At 37.6% G+C, this 14,752-nt stretch overlaps 1 protein-coding gene across 2 annotated transcripts in view; it reads right to left on the bottom strand.

Moving 5' to 3' along the window:
• Nucleotides 1–592: 592 nt before the first annotated feature.
• The window catches only part of HMGCLL1 (3-hydroxymethyl-3-methylglutaryl-CoA lyase like 1), a 72,348-nt gene continuing 58,188 nt past the window's right edge, over nt 593–14,752 (bottom strand). For both annotated transcript variants that reach the window (XM_029962871.1, XM_029962872.1), the window contains exons 9-10: nt 5,204–5,329; nt 593–1,309 (exon numbers count right to left, since the gene is read on the bottom strand). In XM_029962871.1, coding sequence (XP_029818731.1) covers nt 1,196–1,309; nt 5,204–5,329 — 240 coding nt within the window. In that variant the 3' untranslated portion in view covers nt 593–1,195. The remainder of the gene's footprint in view (nt 1,310–5,203; nt 5,330–14,752) is intronic.

The following is a 14,752-nucleotide window of genomic DNA, read 5'->3' as shown; positions in this document are numbered from 1 at the left end:
AGGATGTCAATTCTGGCACCAAGTTTAGGCTTAACTACTAATTATTAGTCTAAGTACAGCCTAAATACTGCTGCAGATTCCTCACTTCATTGGATTTAATCCATTACAGAATTTTAAAATCTGTGAATGGTTCAAAACCTGGTTTTATTTAAGTTCATGTTTTGATATATGAGCCATAGTGTCTGCTAAATAACAAAGCCCCAGCTGAAACATGGGAAAAAGAGGACAGAGCTTTTTTTGTGGTGATCCAAACATGCATCCAGGGTAGGTCAAGCAAATCAAGATGCTCACAAAGAATCACTATCAGTAGAGCACAGAAAAAAATTATAAGTGGTTCCTTTTGTGTAAGCTAGTGCAGCAGCATTCTGTTATCCTAAAAGGCTCATGACTGATGAGGGAGAATATCAATTCATAGCCTATAGAATGAAAAATCGAATTGTTTGATGAGACCTTGGATGAAATTTCACCCCTTCTACTACTATGAACCTGAATGATGTTGAAGAGCTTGACAATTTTTGTTTGCTTCATATAATTAGGTTTTAATAATTTGACGAGAAAAGACAACTACAACAAATTTAACATACATAACAAATAAGGAAATTTGCATTATATTTGAAGGATCTGGCAGACTGTCACTCACCACAATGTCTTGGAACAAACTAAAGTTATCTATAATTTCACAGATGTTAAACAAAACAAAATTAAAAAAAGTTCTATTGCTAAAAAATTCTTATGGTGAATTCAGATTTGTCTCCATGTTCATAACACAAGTAACTTGACAGATGAAAAGTAAAGATTCAGATAAATAAAACACAATAGAATGGCCACACACAGCATGGGATCTCATAAACTACTGCAGATATTTGTACTGTTCTGAAAGTCATCTTGATTAAAAATTAACTATGTATTCACTGTTTCTATCCAGTTTTCCTGAAAAGAACTAAAAATTCATTTCTTTTCCTCTGTAGAAGAACCAAGCATGTGGTTCTCTACTACAATCATTTATTTCTTACTTACAAATCAGACAATTCTTAACAAGACAGTACAGTACAATAATTCTTCCCATAATTAAAAAATTATATATTCTATTTTGCTTCTTTGCTGAAGTGGTTTTCTTATGTTTGCTTTCCTGATACAAATGTCCTTGGTCAAGGTAGATGAAAAATGTGATCAAGCTGCAAAAAAAAAAATCCATTTAATTGACAGTCCCAGTATTGAAGGAAGCTTGTGCAACCTTTGAGTTTGTTTTCTTGTTCAAAGCTGTGCAGATGAAATTTCCAGCTTCCATCACTGCATAAAGATTTACTCCCTAAAAAAGAGGTGAAAAATGTTAAGAATAATAAATGTACATGATGAAAATGCTTAGACTCTGAGTTTTTTTGCTCCGGGGTCTAATTTTTGCAAACAATGGGCCTGATTCATGTTGTAGGTCAGTAACACTGATCAGCAGAGTTAGAGTGATCTACAGAATAGTTACAGCAATTTACTGAATAGTTACAGCTTCCCGTTGTTTGGAAGGTTCTACCACTTTGAGAGTGATTTCTTCTCTTAACAGCAGTGGACCAAATGCTGGAGTAATATTTTTCAAACTCAAAAGAATCTGGAACAAAAAACTGGAATTACACCTAGAAGAAGTTGGAAGAAAAACGTAATGTCTACATATGTGCTGTACTTCTTTATCACCCAGTGCTAAGGAACTTGATGTATTTAAGTATCCCATCTGCAGCTCAGGAAAATGGAGGAAACACACTTGTATTGGCAACTGTGTTCAGGGAGAAACAGGTTCCTGTATTCTCATGAGTAAACATAATCTCCTTCTTGAAGGAGAATTAATCCAAAATTACAGTTTACATTGCTATCACACCTGAGCAAAAATTTGCAGCTGCTTGATCTGCCCATGCTAAAAAACATGTCCCTTGAGCAACCGCTTTTTAACTAACATAAGGTACATATCAGTACTGCTTAACTGTGAAAATGAAATCAGATTACTGATTAAAGAGGCAAAAATACTTCATTATCAGTCTCCTGGATTACTTGGGTGTAGTAAAAGTTTTAGAGTTAGATCATATAAGTGGTAATAATACTTGCTCCAAAGGTAGGAATTTAGAAGCCAGTAAAGTTCCTGTAGAAGGGATGCAAAAGGGGACTTTGAACTACCAGTACACTGAGCAGTCACACAAAATTGGGAGAAGGGTGTCACTCAACATTAAAGAGTACAAGGTGTATTGGAGCAGAAATACACTTTCACTTTCAGATTAATATACTAAAGTTCAGACCAAGACCTGATTTAAATACTTAATCCTGTAATTGGTTCTAGCAGTTATTTCCATGTTCTTCAGTAAACTTGGCCTTTTTCATTCTTGGAATTCACTAAAAATGTTAATGAGAATAGAAATTACTTAACAGAAATGTAATCAAAAATATTTTTAATTTGAAAAAATGCTTCAGAGTTTCCAATCAGCACCATGTAAAACATTTGGTCCTTACTTAGGTTTAGTTTGTAAACCCCTATTGCACATAACGTAATATAAAAAAATTTTAATGCATCTGTGCTTTTTAACAAGGCAGAAATGAGCAACATACCGCCATGGATATATTTGGTAGTTAGATTACAGCAGATGTCAAAATAAACTCCCCAAACTATCCAATATTCATGTTTTCATCACTGCCTAATGTGCTATGTGTTGATAAGAAACATACGTTCACAGTTCACATTCATTAAATGGAGTACATGCATCTCTTCTTTTTTTGCTTTCTTATTCAAGTGGTGTGAACCAAAGAGGATTACCAGGAGGGCACAATACTTGGCACTGATGAGCATGACTCACAGATGAGAATGGGACAAGAGTAGTGACAAGTCTTTGTAAGGGTGTTGAGCCAAAATAGCACGTCTTCAGATAGATACTCAGAATATACTATGTAGTAACCACTCCATATATCTACAATTACTCCTTGACACCAAGGCATGAAACCAAAAAAACAGAAAGAAAAGTGCCTTCAATAGTATCTAAGTACTTGGACAAGTGCCTTAAGTCAGACAGAAGGCAAAATCCTTTAATTCCCATGAACTTCAAAACATTCAGCCTGCCAGAGATTAATTTCATGGGTCACTTCTTGATTACGTGTTCTGAAGAACAGTATAGAAGAAGAATCAGTTATTATTTTGATGTATCTGGTCAATCTGAACTCAATAATGTATGATTTTAAATACTATCCATCCTTTGCTTGACACTTCGAGTGACTTCAGTCAACAAACTGAAAGCTTTAGTGCGTAGCTGAGATGAACATGAGAAAGTGCTCCTTGCAAATGGACAGCATTAGCAATTAAAATTTCATTTTGTGCCATTACACAAAAAGGAACGTATTAATAGATTTGTGCAATAATAATTTTACAGAACTGGCAACGGTACCAAAACCAACCAACACTACAAAGACCAAAGCTCATATATTAAAGTAATAACTTTGAGGCTCCAAGTCTCTCATCCGGTAAAACACACTTTATTTAATGGGCCAGAAAGGATTCAAAAAGAAAAGCTTTGTGTTTTTCTTTTGCATAATCCAAAATTTAACAAAACCACCAACAAAGACAACAAAACAAAAGGGCAACTAAGTGTCTCATGATGAGATTCTCTCCATGGGATTTGGTATCAACCTTTAGGACAAGCTAGATTCCTGCTTGGACACCAGACCATTAACAGATTAATCAATCTTATCAAGAAGCCTGGAACAAGGTATATTTCATAAAATCAAACTTTTTATTTAATTGCTTCATTCCACTATGAGTCAGTTGGAAAGGCCAATGGGTATTTAGCCCAAGGAAAGACTACTGAAAGCTTAAGGTAGTACACAGCAATGTAAAGTGAAATGCAACATTTGTCCTACTTATTTCAAGGACCTGTGTTGTTTCAAAAGAATAAACATCATCTTCATGAAGAAAAGCTATCCCAATGTGTATACAAACAATTCAAAATAGAGTCCACTTGTAAAATGGACACTTGTGATTAAACCTTTTCTAAACAGGTGTCTGACATCTACTCAGAATTCCCTAAAAAGCAAATGAAAGCAGATGAACTCTTACAGTGAACTCTGTAAGACATTGAATATGCTTTAACAGTGCTCAGGGAACAAGTTTTATAATCCTTTTATGTCAAGGAACTCTATCAGCATGTATACCACACTGAACTGCAGCCTACAAACAACTGGTAAGCTCCTCAGTAACTCAAATCTTCATATTTCAGACATCAGACATTTCAGTTTCTTTCTGCAGTAGTTTAAATGCAAACCACACACTTTGCAGTTTTGGCAGCTCTTTATGTGTTCTCCTTTGAACTTGACTCTCAGAGTCTGTGTATCAATTAAAGTCGCTGTAATGCTTGAGTTAGCACAAACACATTGTGCTAGAACAACAGTGGCCAACAGGAAGAACAAAGAGCACACATTCATTGGAGAAGGTAGTATTAATTGGTTCCCACAAAAACGGAATAATTAACTTGCCAACCATGCTGGAGATACTAAAAGTGTGCTCTTGAGGTGTGGATGCTCACTGGTAAGGTTCATTAAAGTGCAGCTCAGTGCAGATAAGCTGCTCTACCCTCTACTCCAAGAACAGAGCTGGAAATAAGAATTACTGTGAAGCCTGCTAAGCAGTAACAGGTTTTGTATAATTTTGAAATATATTAAGTGGATACCTGAGAAACAACAATGCCCTCTGCTTGGACTCCAAACACCACTTTTTTTTTTTTCAACTTTGAAGCCAGAAAAATTTACAACAAATTAATAAGCACTATGAACCAAATCCAAAACTGTGACAAAAACTGGGGTCCACTCAGTCTTTCCACTGTAGAGCTGATAAGCCTTCTGGAGCAATGTTTTGTGGCTACTGAGGCAGAGCCTGAGTAGCCTGAGGCTACTCAAAGCAGCTGCTACTAAACTCTAGTCTGCTACCATAGCTCCAGGTAGGGAAAGGGAGATTATTCAGATTATGTTAAATACACAAACCAATTCTACCCTAAATTGCTAATGAAGACAACATCATTCATGTTATGTGTCAAGCTATGTCAAAGCACTGAGTTTGCAAAATTTACAGTTGGCTCACAGTATTTTATTGTACAGCACAAGTAATTGGCAGGTATGTACTGTATGTTTCCTAGAAAAGTATTTTTGTTTTCCTTAAAGTCTAAAGTAGAAAGTAAAAATATCTTACTGTATTGATTCCCAGACCATTAAGCATGTATATCACATCCTCTGTGGCTACATTTCCAGTAGCACCTTTTGCATAGGGACAACCACCAAGTCCTGAAACAGATGAATCCACTACAGAAACTCCCATCTGGAAAATAACAACACAAAACCAAAACATCAGCACAAAGTATTAATTACATTTATTGATAAATGGCAGGCTGTATGGATTAATTACATGCAAAAAATATGCACTTCTCTACAAATGGATGTGTTCCTTGGAGGAAGTTCCTTATAATGGAACAATTAGTCCTGACATCTTTATAAGGTAAGACTCTTCAAACACAGGATATGGAACAAAGAACTAACAGTCCATTACATATGATTTTGACAGATAAGATAATTGCTGCTTTAGAGTCAAACAGAGGTTTATGCTTTTTCTCTCTTTATCTTTCAACATGTTTCTAAGTAGCCTGCATCTATTCTTGTAAATGCTTTCATTGAACCAAACACAATCAATGGAAGTTCTCCTTAGATATAGGTTCTGAGCTTTACTTTGAATATTTTTAAGGGAATACTTGGTGCATGGTGTTAACCTTTCTCATTTTAACTAGTCTTAAATTAAGACTTGAAAAAACACTCAGCTGTCATAAATTCATAATTCTCTGATTTTTATTTTCTTACTGCTGCACCCAAGTGCCTTCTCTCTTCTGATCCTCTCAGCATATTCATGATAAAAAATAGTAAACCAGTTACCAATTCTGCCTAGCAGATAATACTACATTTCCTATGGGATAAAGCCTTCCCTGGAAGACAGACTGGGAGGGAAAAAAACCTGAGCCTGTAATTTCCACTGATTTGAGTGAGCGCTTGCACCCTCTTCATTCTGTAATTAGATTTTAAAATAAAGCTGAAATTGAGAAGAGATCTTTTTCTGTTACATGTTAGGTATGTGATCCAGGACACTGGGTCTCCCTTGTCAGACAAAGCTTTTCAGTCTTCCCCTTGAAGAAGATCAGATGCCTCTGGAGGCATTCAGGCTCTAAAGATAATCACAAGCAGACAAGGGTATTAAGCAGAACAGTCATCAGCTCTTCAAAGACACCAGCTTCTTTCTATCTTAAGTACACTGAGGGTTCTCCCCATAGGGCTAATTTAGGCAGACATACACCAAAACTGTAGAAGGAGAAGTCAGGCAGACTGAATCAGAGTGCAATAACAGCTCAAATTCAGGACAGGAGTTCCACTTTGACTTTGGGTCCAGAGAAATTCATATGTTAAACCATGCCTGTTACTTGCATTTGCAAGTCAGTAAGATCTGCTTTGAGGCCTGGCTGAAGAGAGAGCTGATTTCCCTTCTGAGGGACCTACCTACCCCTGCCAGCTAGTCCAGAACCCTGAGCTTCTCCTTCACAGCCATGCACACAACTAGCTGGCAAGGTAGGCAAACAATATGTCCTGCATTTTGCAGTTGCTAAGACCCCTATCCAAATATACCTATCAGTTGTTTTGGGTATTTTTTTAGTTCCAAAATAAACTTCCCTGATGTTTTGTTGTACTTGCTTCTACTTTTAACAACACTTTCTGTAGTTTTATCATTGGCCTTACAGGCTTTTTAAAGTTCCAACGTTTCTGGAGGGCAATAATAAAAAGTAATCCAATGAAGTGCTGTTCCAGGTCCTTTTCTTGGACAGGGAATGTTATCTTGAGCTAGGTAGCTTCTCAAAGCCTGTAATAAGGACCTCAAAGGAGTTGAGGTGTGCAACTGTGACAGGCAAGACGATATGTTTAATATTGCTCACACAATGAGAGTCTCTAAGGAAGGATATTGTCCTTTAAAGTACACTAATCTGTGACTTATGGAGCAAATCACCAAAGTACATTTCACATTTCAGTCACTTGTTACACACTTTGTGTAACCTACCAGTCAGAAAATGTGTTATATGACACATCTGTGTCTAATACACAAAGGATAAGCATTTATGATAGCTTTCAATTGGAAATTCTCTCTTTTTGCATTAGCTGCTAAGATTCATGCATTTATGCTGGAAGTCATTGCTACAAGCTCCACAGTGGCAACTTTCAGGCTTGCAGGTGTCCCTGCAGACACACACATAAGGCCTCTTAGTGGAAAGATTTAGGGTATGGTGAGGTTCTGCAGAAAAGAGTGTCTGACATGGATGTGCAGGTTGATACAAGCATGCATTCCACTACCATGCCTGCTCTTTCAGTTTAATTTTAAGACTTCAATTAGAAATTGCTGTTCCAGCGATGAAAAGGTAGAAGGTCTTCTCTGTGGTGACTCATGATGGGACCCGAGGGAATGGCCTGAAGTTGTGTCAGAGGAGGTTTAGGTTGGATATTAGAAAGAGGTGTTGGGCACTGGAACAGGCTCCCCAGGTAAGTGGTCACAGCACCAAACCTGACAGAGTTCAAGAAGCATTTGGACAATATTCTCAAGACTCTTGAGGATGGTACTGTGCAGGGCCAAGAGTTGGACTTGATGATCCTTGTGGGTCCCTTCCAACTCAGCATATTCTGTGATTCTGTGAAGGAAGTGTCTTTCATGGAGTTTTCCCCAAACTGTAAGGTTATATTGTAACTTCTAGAGCATTCTTCTTGATGTACTTATTTTCAATAACTTTTACATGGTGATAAAAGCTATAGGCAAATAAATTTATAAGGTACATCACAGCTGTTAAACTCCCAAGGAAGATGAGCAGACTCAGAAACAGCTTCAGTAGCATATAAAGAGTCACATTCTAGTCCCATATAAAGAGTCACATTCTAATCCCAGTGAATTATCTCATTAAATGCTTGTCCTTGTGCAAAAATCGGAAAAAATATCAAGTAAATTGTACTTGTTGAAAAACAGCCAAAAAAAGTTTGCCAGGTCAAAGCTGGGGAGAACCTCTCCCTCTGCAGTGTGTATTACTATCAGTAGCCTGCTCCAGTCGGTGACAGTAAGCAAAACCAAGAAACGATATTCTGCCAGCATTAGAGGAGCATGTTTTCTGAAAGCATTGAATAAATATATATAAAAATTTCTTGATATCCTTGTACAAACACTTGTGATGCCACTGTAATCCTGCATTTGCAGTGCAAGTCTTGTAACACTGAGGAACAGGTTGCTTACAATCATTTGTTTAAAGTGATTGTGAATACATGGAGGAGTACAGGATACTACAGCAACTTGATGGTAACATGGAACACATATCTTTGTCTAGCCACATTTTGTATTCTCAGGCAGCCTTGTCTGCGTTTGATTCAAACTACCTTCCCTGGAAGCTAGAGTAAGCTCAGTCAATTTAGCCTAATGTAGATGCAAGAGCATAAAAATCCTAATGCCTTCTGCTGGCTAAGTAGTGGGAATGGTAACTTGCACATGACTGGCAGTGATAATTGGTCTGTCTTTTCAACATTGACTATTATGGCTAAGCAGAAAGAGGAGAAAGTCTTAATTACAGCTTTACACTGGTAATGTCCTTGGTGTGGTGGCTTTCATCCCAGTACAGGACTCTTAAACCATTACTTCCCAGAAGCAGTGTATAAACATGAAGTCACTAAAACTGCTTCTCCATCAGGATGGATTTGCTATTTGAACATTAGGCCAGTTGTAGACAAGGTCTTGACATGGTGTATATAATACAGCAGCTCTGACTGACCTCCAGATCTGGCAGTTCTTCAAATCAATGCTCTTAATATGCAATGTACAGATGTCTCTGCCTTTAAGATAATGTCTTTTAAAGTTCTCTTCACAGTGCTTCTGATAAGATGTCCACTGCAACATACAACTATTTCAGCAGCAGGGTCAGCTGCATCTGTCTGCTCTTGCGTGTTGTACAAATGTAATGTGTTTGCTGATTCATGTGCAGAATCACTGCAGTTCATCTTCAGTGTGGCCCCATTCAAAAAAGACCTTAAATAATCCATAGTCCAAGCTCCATTCTAACAGTGCTAAAAACAGATGTTGGAAAACATCCTTCAGCAGTGCTACTAACTAATTTGGAGGTTGATATTACAGCTGAGCCTGTCCAAGCACAGTCTGAAATAGCACCTAATAAATAAATTCTCTGCAAGTCTGAGCAGCTATGAAGCTTCTTTGCTTCTGCAGCCATTAAAAGCATAAGGGACTCTAAAAAAAAAAAATCTAAAAATTGACTAAATATGTAAAACAAGGTCTTTTCCTTCATTACATCTCCAGTATTTTTCAGGCTTTTACAGGAGATAACAAGTTTCAAGCTGTTTAGCAATCTGAGCTTGCAAAGTATTCACTGTCAATAGGAGATCTTTAAAAAGCTTACAGTCTCATTGTCACTTCCTGACAGGCACTAAATTGTGCTGACATTCATGAGAAGTTGCACTGCAGCTATTCCATAGGATATGTCCTAGATGAGCACTCACCCAGCTACTTATGTGTGGACATGTGTGAGGGTGAACAATAGCTTGGCTTCCAGGACAACTCTAGTGCTCCAATCTTTTTTGACACTTTGCAGCCTTTCGATAATCACTAAATTCCTGACAGTGGTTCCTGAACACCTTCCAAACTTTAGCTTTGGCTAGCTTTAGCTTACTCTCTAGAGAAGGTAGAAGACTTCTTGCTCCTGTCCCATGCTAACTTCCCAATTCCCCAATGAGAGAGCAGGGAATTAAATTTATCACCTTTGTCAAACAGCCAATTTTAACAGGAAACCATTATTGCCAGTGAATAATAAATGCTTTATGTTTCTCAGTTTGCTTTACTGCCTCCCCATAACTTCTTGTTGGGACAGTCAGTCTCCTTCCTTACTGATCTTTAAACCTGGCTTTGTCTGGCAGAAGTTTAACTTTGTCCCTCTCTTAAAAATGGTAGAGTCAGCATCAGTAACCCCAGGAATGTATGAGGTATAAATCAGAAGCTATAAACCAGGTCTCTCATAAATTAGGCTTCTTCTAAACTATGAGATTTTGAAATCATAATATCAAGGATCCTAGGTATGCATTAAACAGGCAAAGATTTGTTGTGTGAAAAAGTCTAGGGGCTTGTGTGCCAATGCCTTAAAGATAGGTGCATGTAGGTTCAGCATTTGTTCAAGGAAGGGAGAAGGGAGGGAGGAAGAAGTAAAAGGAGGACCCACACATATCAGGTCAAAGGTTGTCCACAAAAGGCAGCACAAGACTAATGCTATTTAATCCTGAAGCCTGGTCAGTGCCTAACTCACACTCTTGGCATGGTATGGTTCTGTCCTATCACTGTGTCTCTCTGGCATCAATCTGCTACCCACACCACTTGGCATGCCATCAGGGAAAACACCTTATCCTGTAGAGATAGAGGTAACCATAGAAATATAAATAACTATGCCAGCAATGCTTCATAAGGTTCAGTGATCACAAAGGCCCTTTCTTGATTTCCATTATCAAGTTGTCTAAAAATCAAAGCTTGCCATTCCTCTGTTTTTCAATAAAACAAATGTATGTAAATAAATATTATTTTGGTATTTGAGCAAGTAGAAGCATAAATTTCTACAATAAGGCAATAAAATGGGGTAACATCTCTCTGTGGAAAGCCCTGAAAGTTATTTGCATTTCCTTCCTACTTCTTTTTCTCTCCACTTTTGCTAAATTAACGCATCACAAAACATGCTTTTCAGAGTTAACGCTATTACTACTGACCACAGGGTGTCACTGTTACATTAAAATATCTAATTTGCCAGTTAATTTCGTTTGAAAATTAATACATTCAGCGGGAAGAAAAGAAAAAATTCTTTTCTCCCAAAATATATTGAGATGCAAGCAATTTGTGGGCAGACGTGCCACACAAAATAGGTCAATACAGAATTCCTTTAACTTATTGCACACATCTTTTCACATTGCTACTGACACATTTATTATAAGCAAAGCTAGCAATGACATCTAGAGTTAAAGTTCCCTAACACTTTCCATCATAAGGCCCTACTTTCAGTTGTTTATTACTTTGTCAGCCTTTAACTGCTGGAACTTATGTTTTCTAAACCTTGTCTCTGCCTCGGGCTGGATTGTTTTGAAAGTTTTAGTGAAAAATGGGCTTGGCCACTTCCAAGAACAAGTTCTGGGGAAGAAAAAATACTTTGTTATGCTAATATTCAATAACTTTAACATGAATTTCTTGGAGATGCTCTTGTAGTTTTTCACTCTCAGATTTGGCACAAGAGGGATACTGATCTTAAGAGATCACACAGTCTGGACTTAGTTACAAGCTTAGGGAAGTTCCACCTCACTGTCAGGACCTAGTCAGTCTGGGGGTTAAAATGCCCAAGGGTCAAGAGACCAGCAGCTGACCATGCTCTTTCCTTCAACCTCAATAAAAAACTGTAAAGCAGTTTCTTTGAAACTGAGTTTGAAAATCTGTGGTTTTGACTGACGTTGAGTCACCTGCACAAAAATCCTCTCACTGGTGGGCTAAAGCAGTGACATTTGTGCTGAGGACCCACTTCTTCAGAGAACATTCATGGATGTTTAGGGGGAATCAATCCAATTCAACACAAGACTGGTTTTGAGATTTTGGAAAGCTAATAAAAATCCTGTGCCATAACACAAGGAATATCGTGAGGCAGATGTTCACAAAACACTATTTGTATTGCCTATGGAGGCTTATTCTGCTCCTTTTAGGAATAAGTACAATCTTTTATTTACAAAACACGGGGTTTGCTGATGCAGGGCTGCGCACAGCTCGAACCCTGCTTTGCTAAGGATCACAAGGCTGCAGGGGGAGCAGGAGGCACACGCCAAGGTCTTGTTGAAACCCATGAAGATGCAATGATCATCAGAACACTGAGCAACTTTCCAGTCTCCCTTCCTTCCCTCCCCAGGCAACCCAGGGCATTGCCAGATGCTGCTGATGATTTGAAGTAAGTAGTTACTGCCCCAGATGCTCTTCAGCAGAAATTGCTGCTCTCAAGCAAACCTCTGAGGATTTAACAGTTTGCCTACTTGCTGTGTCGTGAAATAACCCAATCTATAAACGTGAAATATTTGTTCTATAGATATAAGTTTGGACACAGTCAGAAGACCAATTAAATATACAGAGCAGAGGAGATAATAATCTTGGGATCTGGAGGGAAAGGGAGAACTAGAGAGAAAAGGCAAAGGGCAGTTTTGGGGTAGGCTGGGAGAGAACTGTCTAGTCCAGAGAAGCAAAAACTGTGCCAGGTTGCCTGTGCCCTACATGTAACCAGTTGACAATCAGGTTTTTCTCACATGCTACATACCAGTGTAAATGAATAAAAATAAATCGAAAAATAAACAAAGGGCTTTGAATGGACAGAGAAGACAAAATGATTACTTAACTTGATGGTAAAGTTACTGAGGGTAGTTTTGGGCAGGGAAAATTTTGCTGGGACTGGAGAAAGCATGTTTGGAACTGCCAACAATGAAGGTCCAGTGAAGAAAGAAAAGAAAAAAAATCCACTCACTACCATTGAAGGCTCACAGAAGATAAGCTAAGTAGACACGTACCCATGAAAATAAATGGCAGAATTATCTTATTGGCTGAATTATGGGACATCAGCTGAGAATGGGTTGAATGAAGTATGGAACAGGTAAAAATAATTTTTTGGAATTTAGGCTGCAGAGAGAGCACTTCACTGTGAGCTACAACACTGAAAAGTGCTACTATGGAGAAGCAGGGAAAGACACCAGTCTAGTATTTGAAGTGCACGTGACAAACATGGAACATGTGAATCTATCAATGAAAATGGCAAATCTGACCCAACCATCACAGTATTTGAAAAAGCTCTTTTTTCCTCCATCCAAGGAACACATAACCTAGTTGATATATTTTACGTACTGCTTTTATTGGTATATATACCTTAGGAAGAAACTACAAATTCTTTCAGTCTTGTTTTTCTGTCCTGGTTAGCTTCTACATTCATCATTATCACTCCATATTAGATTTAAGGTTGACCAAAAATAATTTGTACAGTTAATTTTGTTAAATAAAGCCTGCACTTTTTATTCAGACATAACTACTATTTCAAATCTCTCTTAGTTCTATTTGCAGAATCCCCTGAGTGAAACAAAACTTAATTCTACTTTAGTATGTAGGATATAAGGAGGTTCAGAGATTCTGTTACCCAACATTCATTGACAAAACACTCAGCATAAAGAAAAGTAGAATTCCAGGACATATGGTAAACTACCCTTAGAAAACACCTCCTGGCATTGATTACATCATCTGGATTACACAGGTGCACATCCATCTTCTCCCATATATGGAAAATAAGAACTGCATCCTCCATTCAAATGCTTTTAACTTATTTACAGCTAGACCTGGAGACAATATTTATCATCACAAAGTATAAAGCCAAATGTCCTTTTTCTTCAGGAGCACCAAAGATTAACAGATTAGAATGTTTTCCACATGTCCACTTTACTGTCAAGAGAATATTAAAGAAGTTTTCCAGCTTCCGCAGCTCAGCCAGATGTCAATGGATCCCACAGTGAAGCAAAATTGGCAGAGTAGCCTTCTCATGACCCCGGCATTGTTTTATCAAGGATCAGTTTAAAAGTATAAAGGGCCATTTCTTGCTGAGATCTGTAATGTTTTTCAGCCCTTTTCCCCTGCAATTACACAAAAGTGCTGACTTTGTTGAACTACTGATATGCAGTAGTATTTCTTATGACTTCTCTCACACTGAGCTGTAATTGCTGTTTATGTTGGCACAAGAAAAGTACCACATTTTGTTTCCACTGTACATTTCCGGACTCTGGTTTCAGTAACATCAGTGTAGGATATTGTACTGGGCATATGTTTTGTTGTGTAAACATTAACTGGTAATTTACCCTGCCAATCTCCACAGTATGGCCTCTAATTACCAGAGACTGAGGGGCTTCAGATGGACATTTCACAAAATATTTACAGCAGCTATACTGCTTCTTTTTTTTTCTTCACTGGTGTTTGTGTTTAGAAAATCATTGCAAGGGAAAAAAATACACCACCATCAAATAGCATTGTAACAAAACCCCAAACCAAACCGAAATGTATTCATTCCTGTACACCTCATTCTCTAGAGGAACTAAGGAGTAGTTTACCCAAAGAATTAAGGAAAAATCATGGCAATATTGCAGTAAACATGATGATGTGATAAAGTACCAGGTATTTCTGTTTGCTTGCAATTTGATTATTCCCTTTACACCTTTTTTTAACAAGAAAAAAAGTATATTACTTCTATTGGTATTTTTTTGCTTAAAATTCATTCTCACTAAATAGCCCGTGAACTTGCAAATGGCTATGCACATCCTTATTTGATTCAAGACTCAGACAAATGTATTTAACAAATGGGACCACAAAGGTCTTGTTGGAAAATTTAGCATCTACAGCAAAGATTCAGAACCAAGGAACAACCTCCCCTTAAGAGCTACGGAATATATGTTTTAGTCATTCATCTGTATAATTTCAAGGAAGTAGAACTTTACATTTGTGTAAAAATATAAAGTCTTAAGTACAATTCCAGGATGGGATTCCACAGTTAATAATTACAGTAACATGAGCAAAGAAGATGCAATGAAATAGGGCATCTTTTTGGACACCCTAGGCAGAGTGACTCTTTATTTCAAA

This window comes from Manacus vitellinus, unplaced genomic scaffold, assembly GCF_001715985.3.
Source record: "Manacus vitellinus isolate BGI_N305 unplaced genomic scaffold, ASM171598v3 scaffold_4_pilon, whole genome shotgun sequence".
Lineage (NCBI taxonomy): Eukaryota > Metazoa > Chordata > Aves > Passeriformes > Pipridae > Manacus > Manacus vitellinus.
This window is presented reverse-complemented; position numbering and strand designations above follow the sequence as displayed.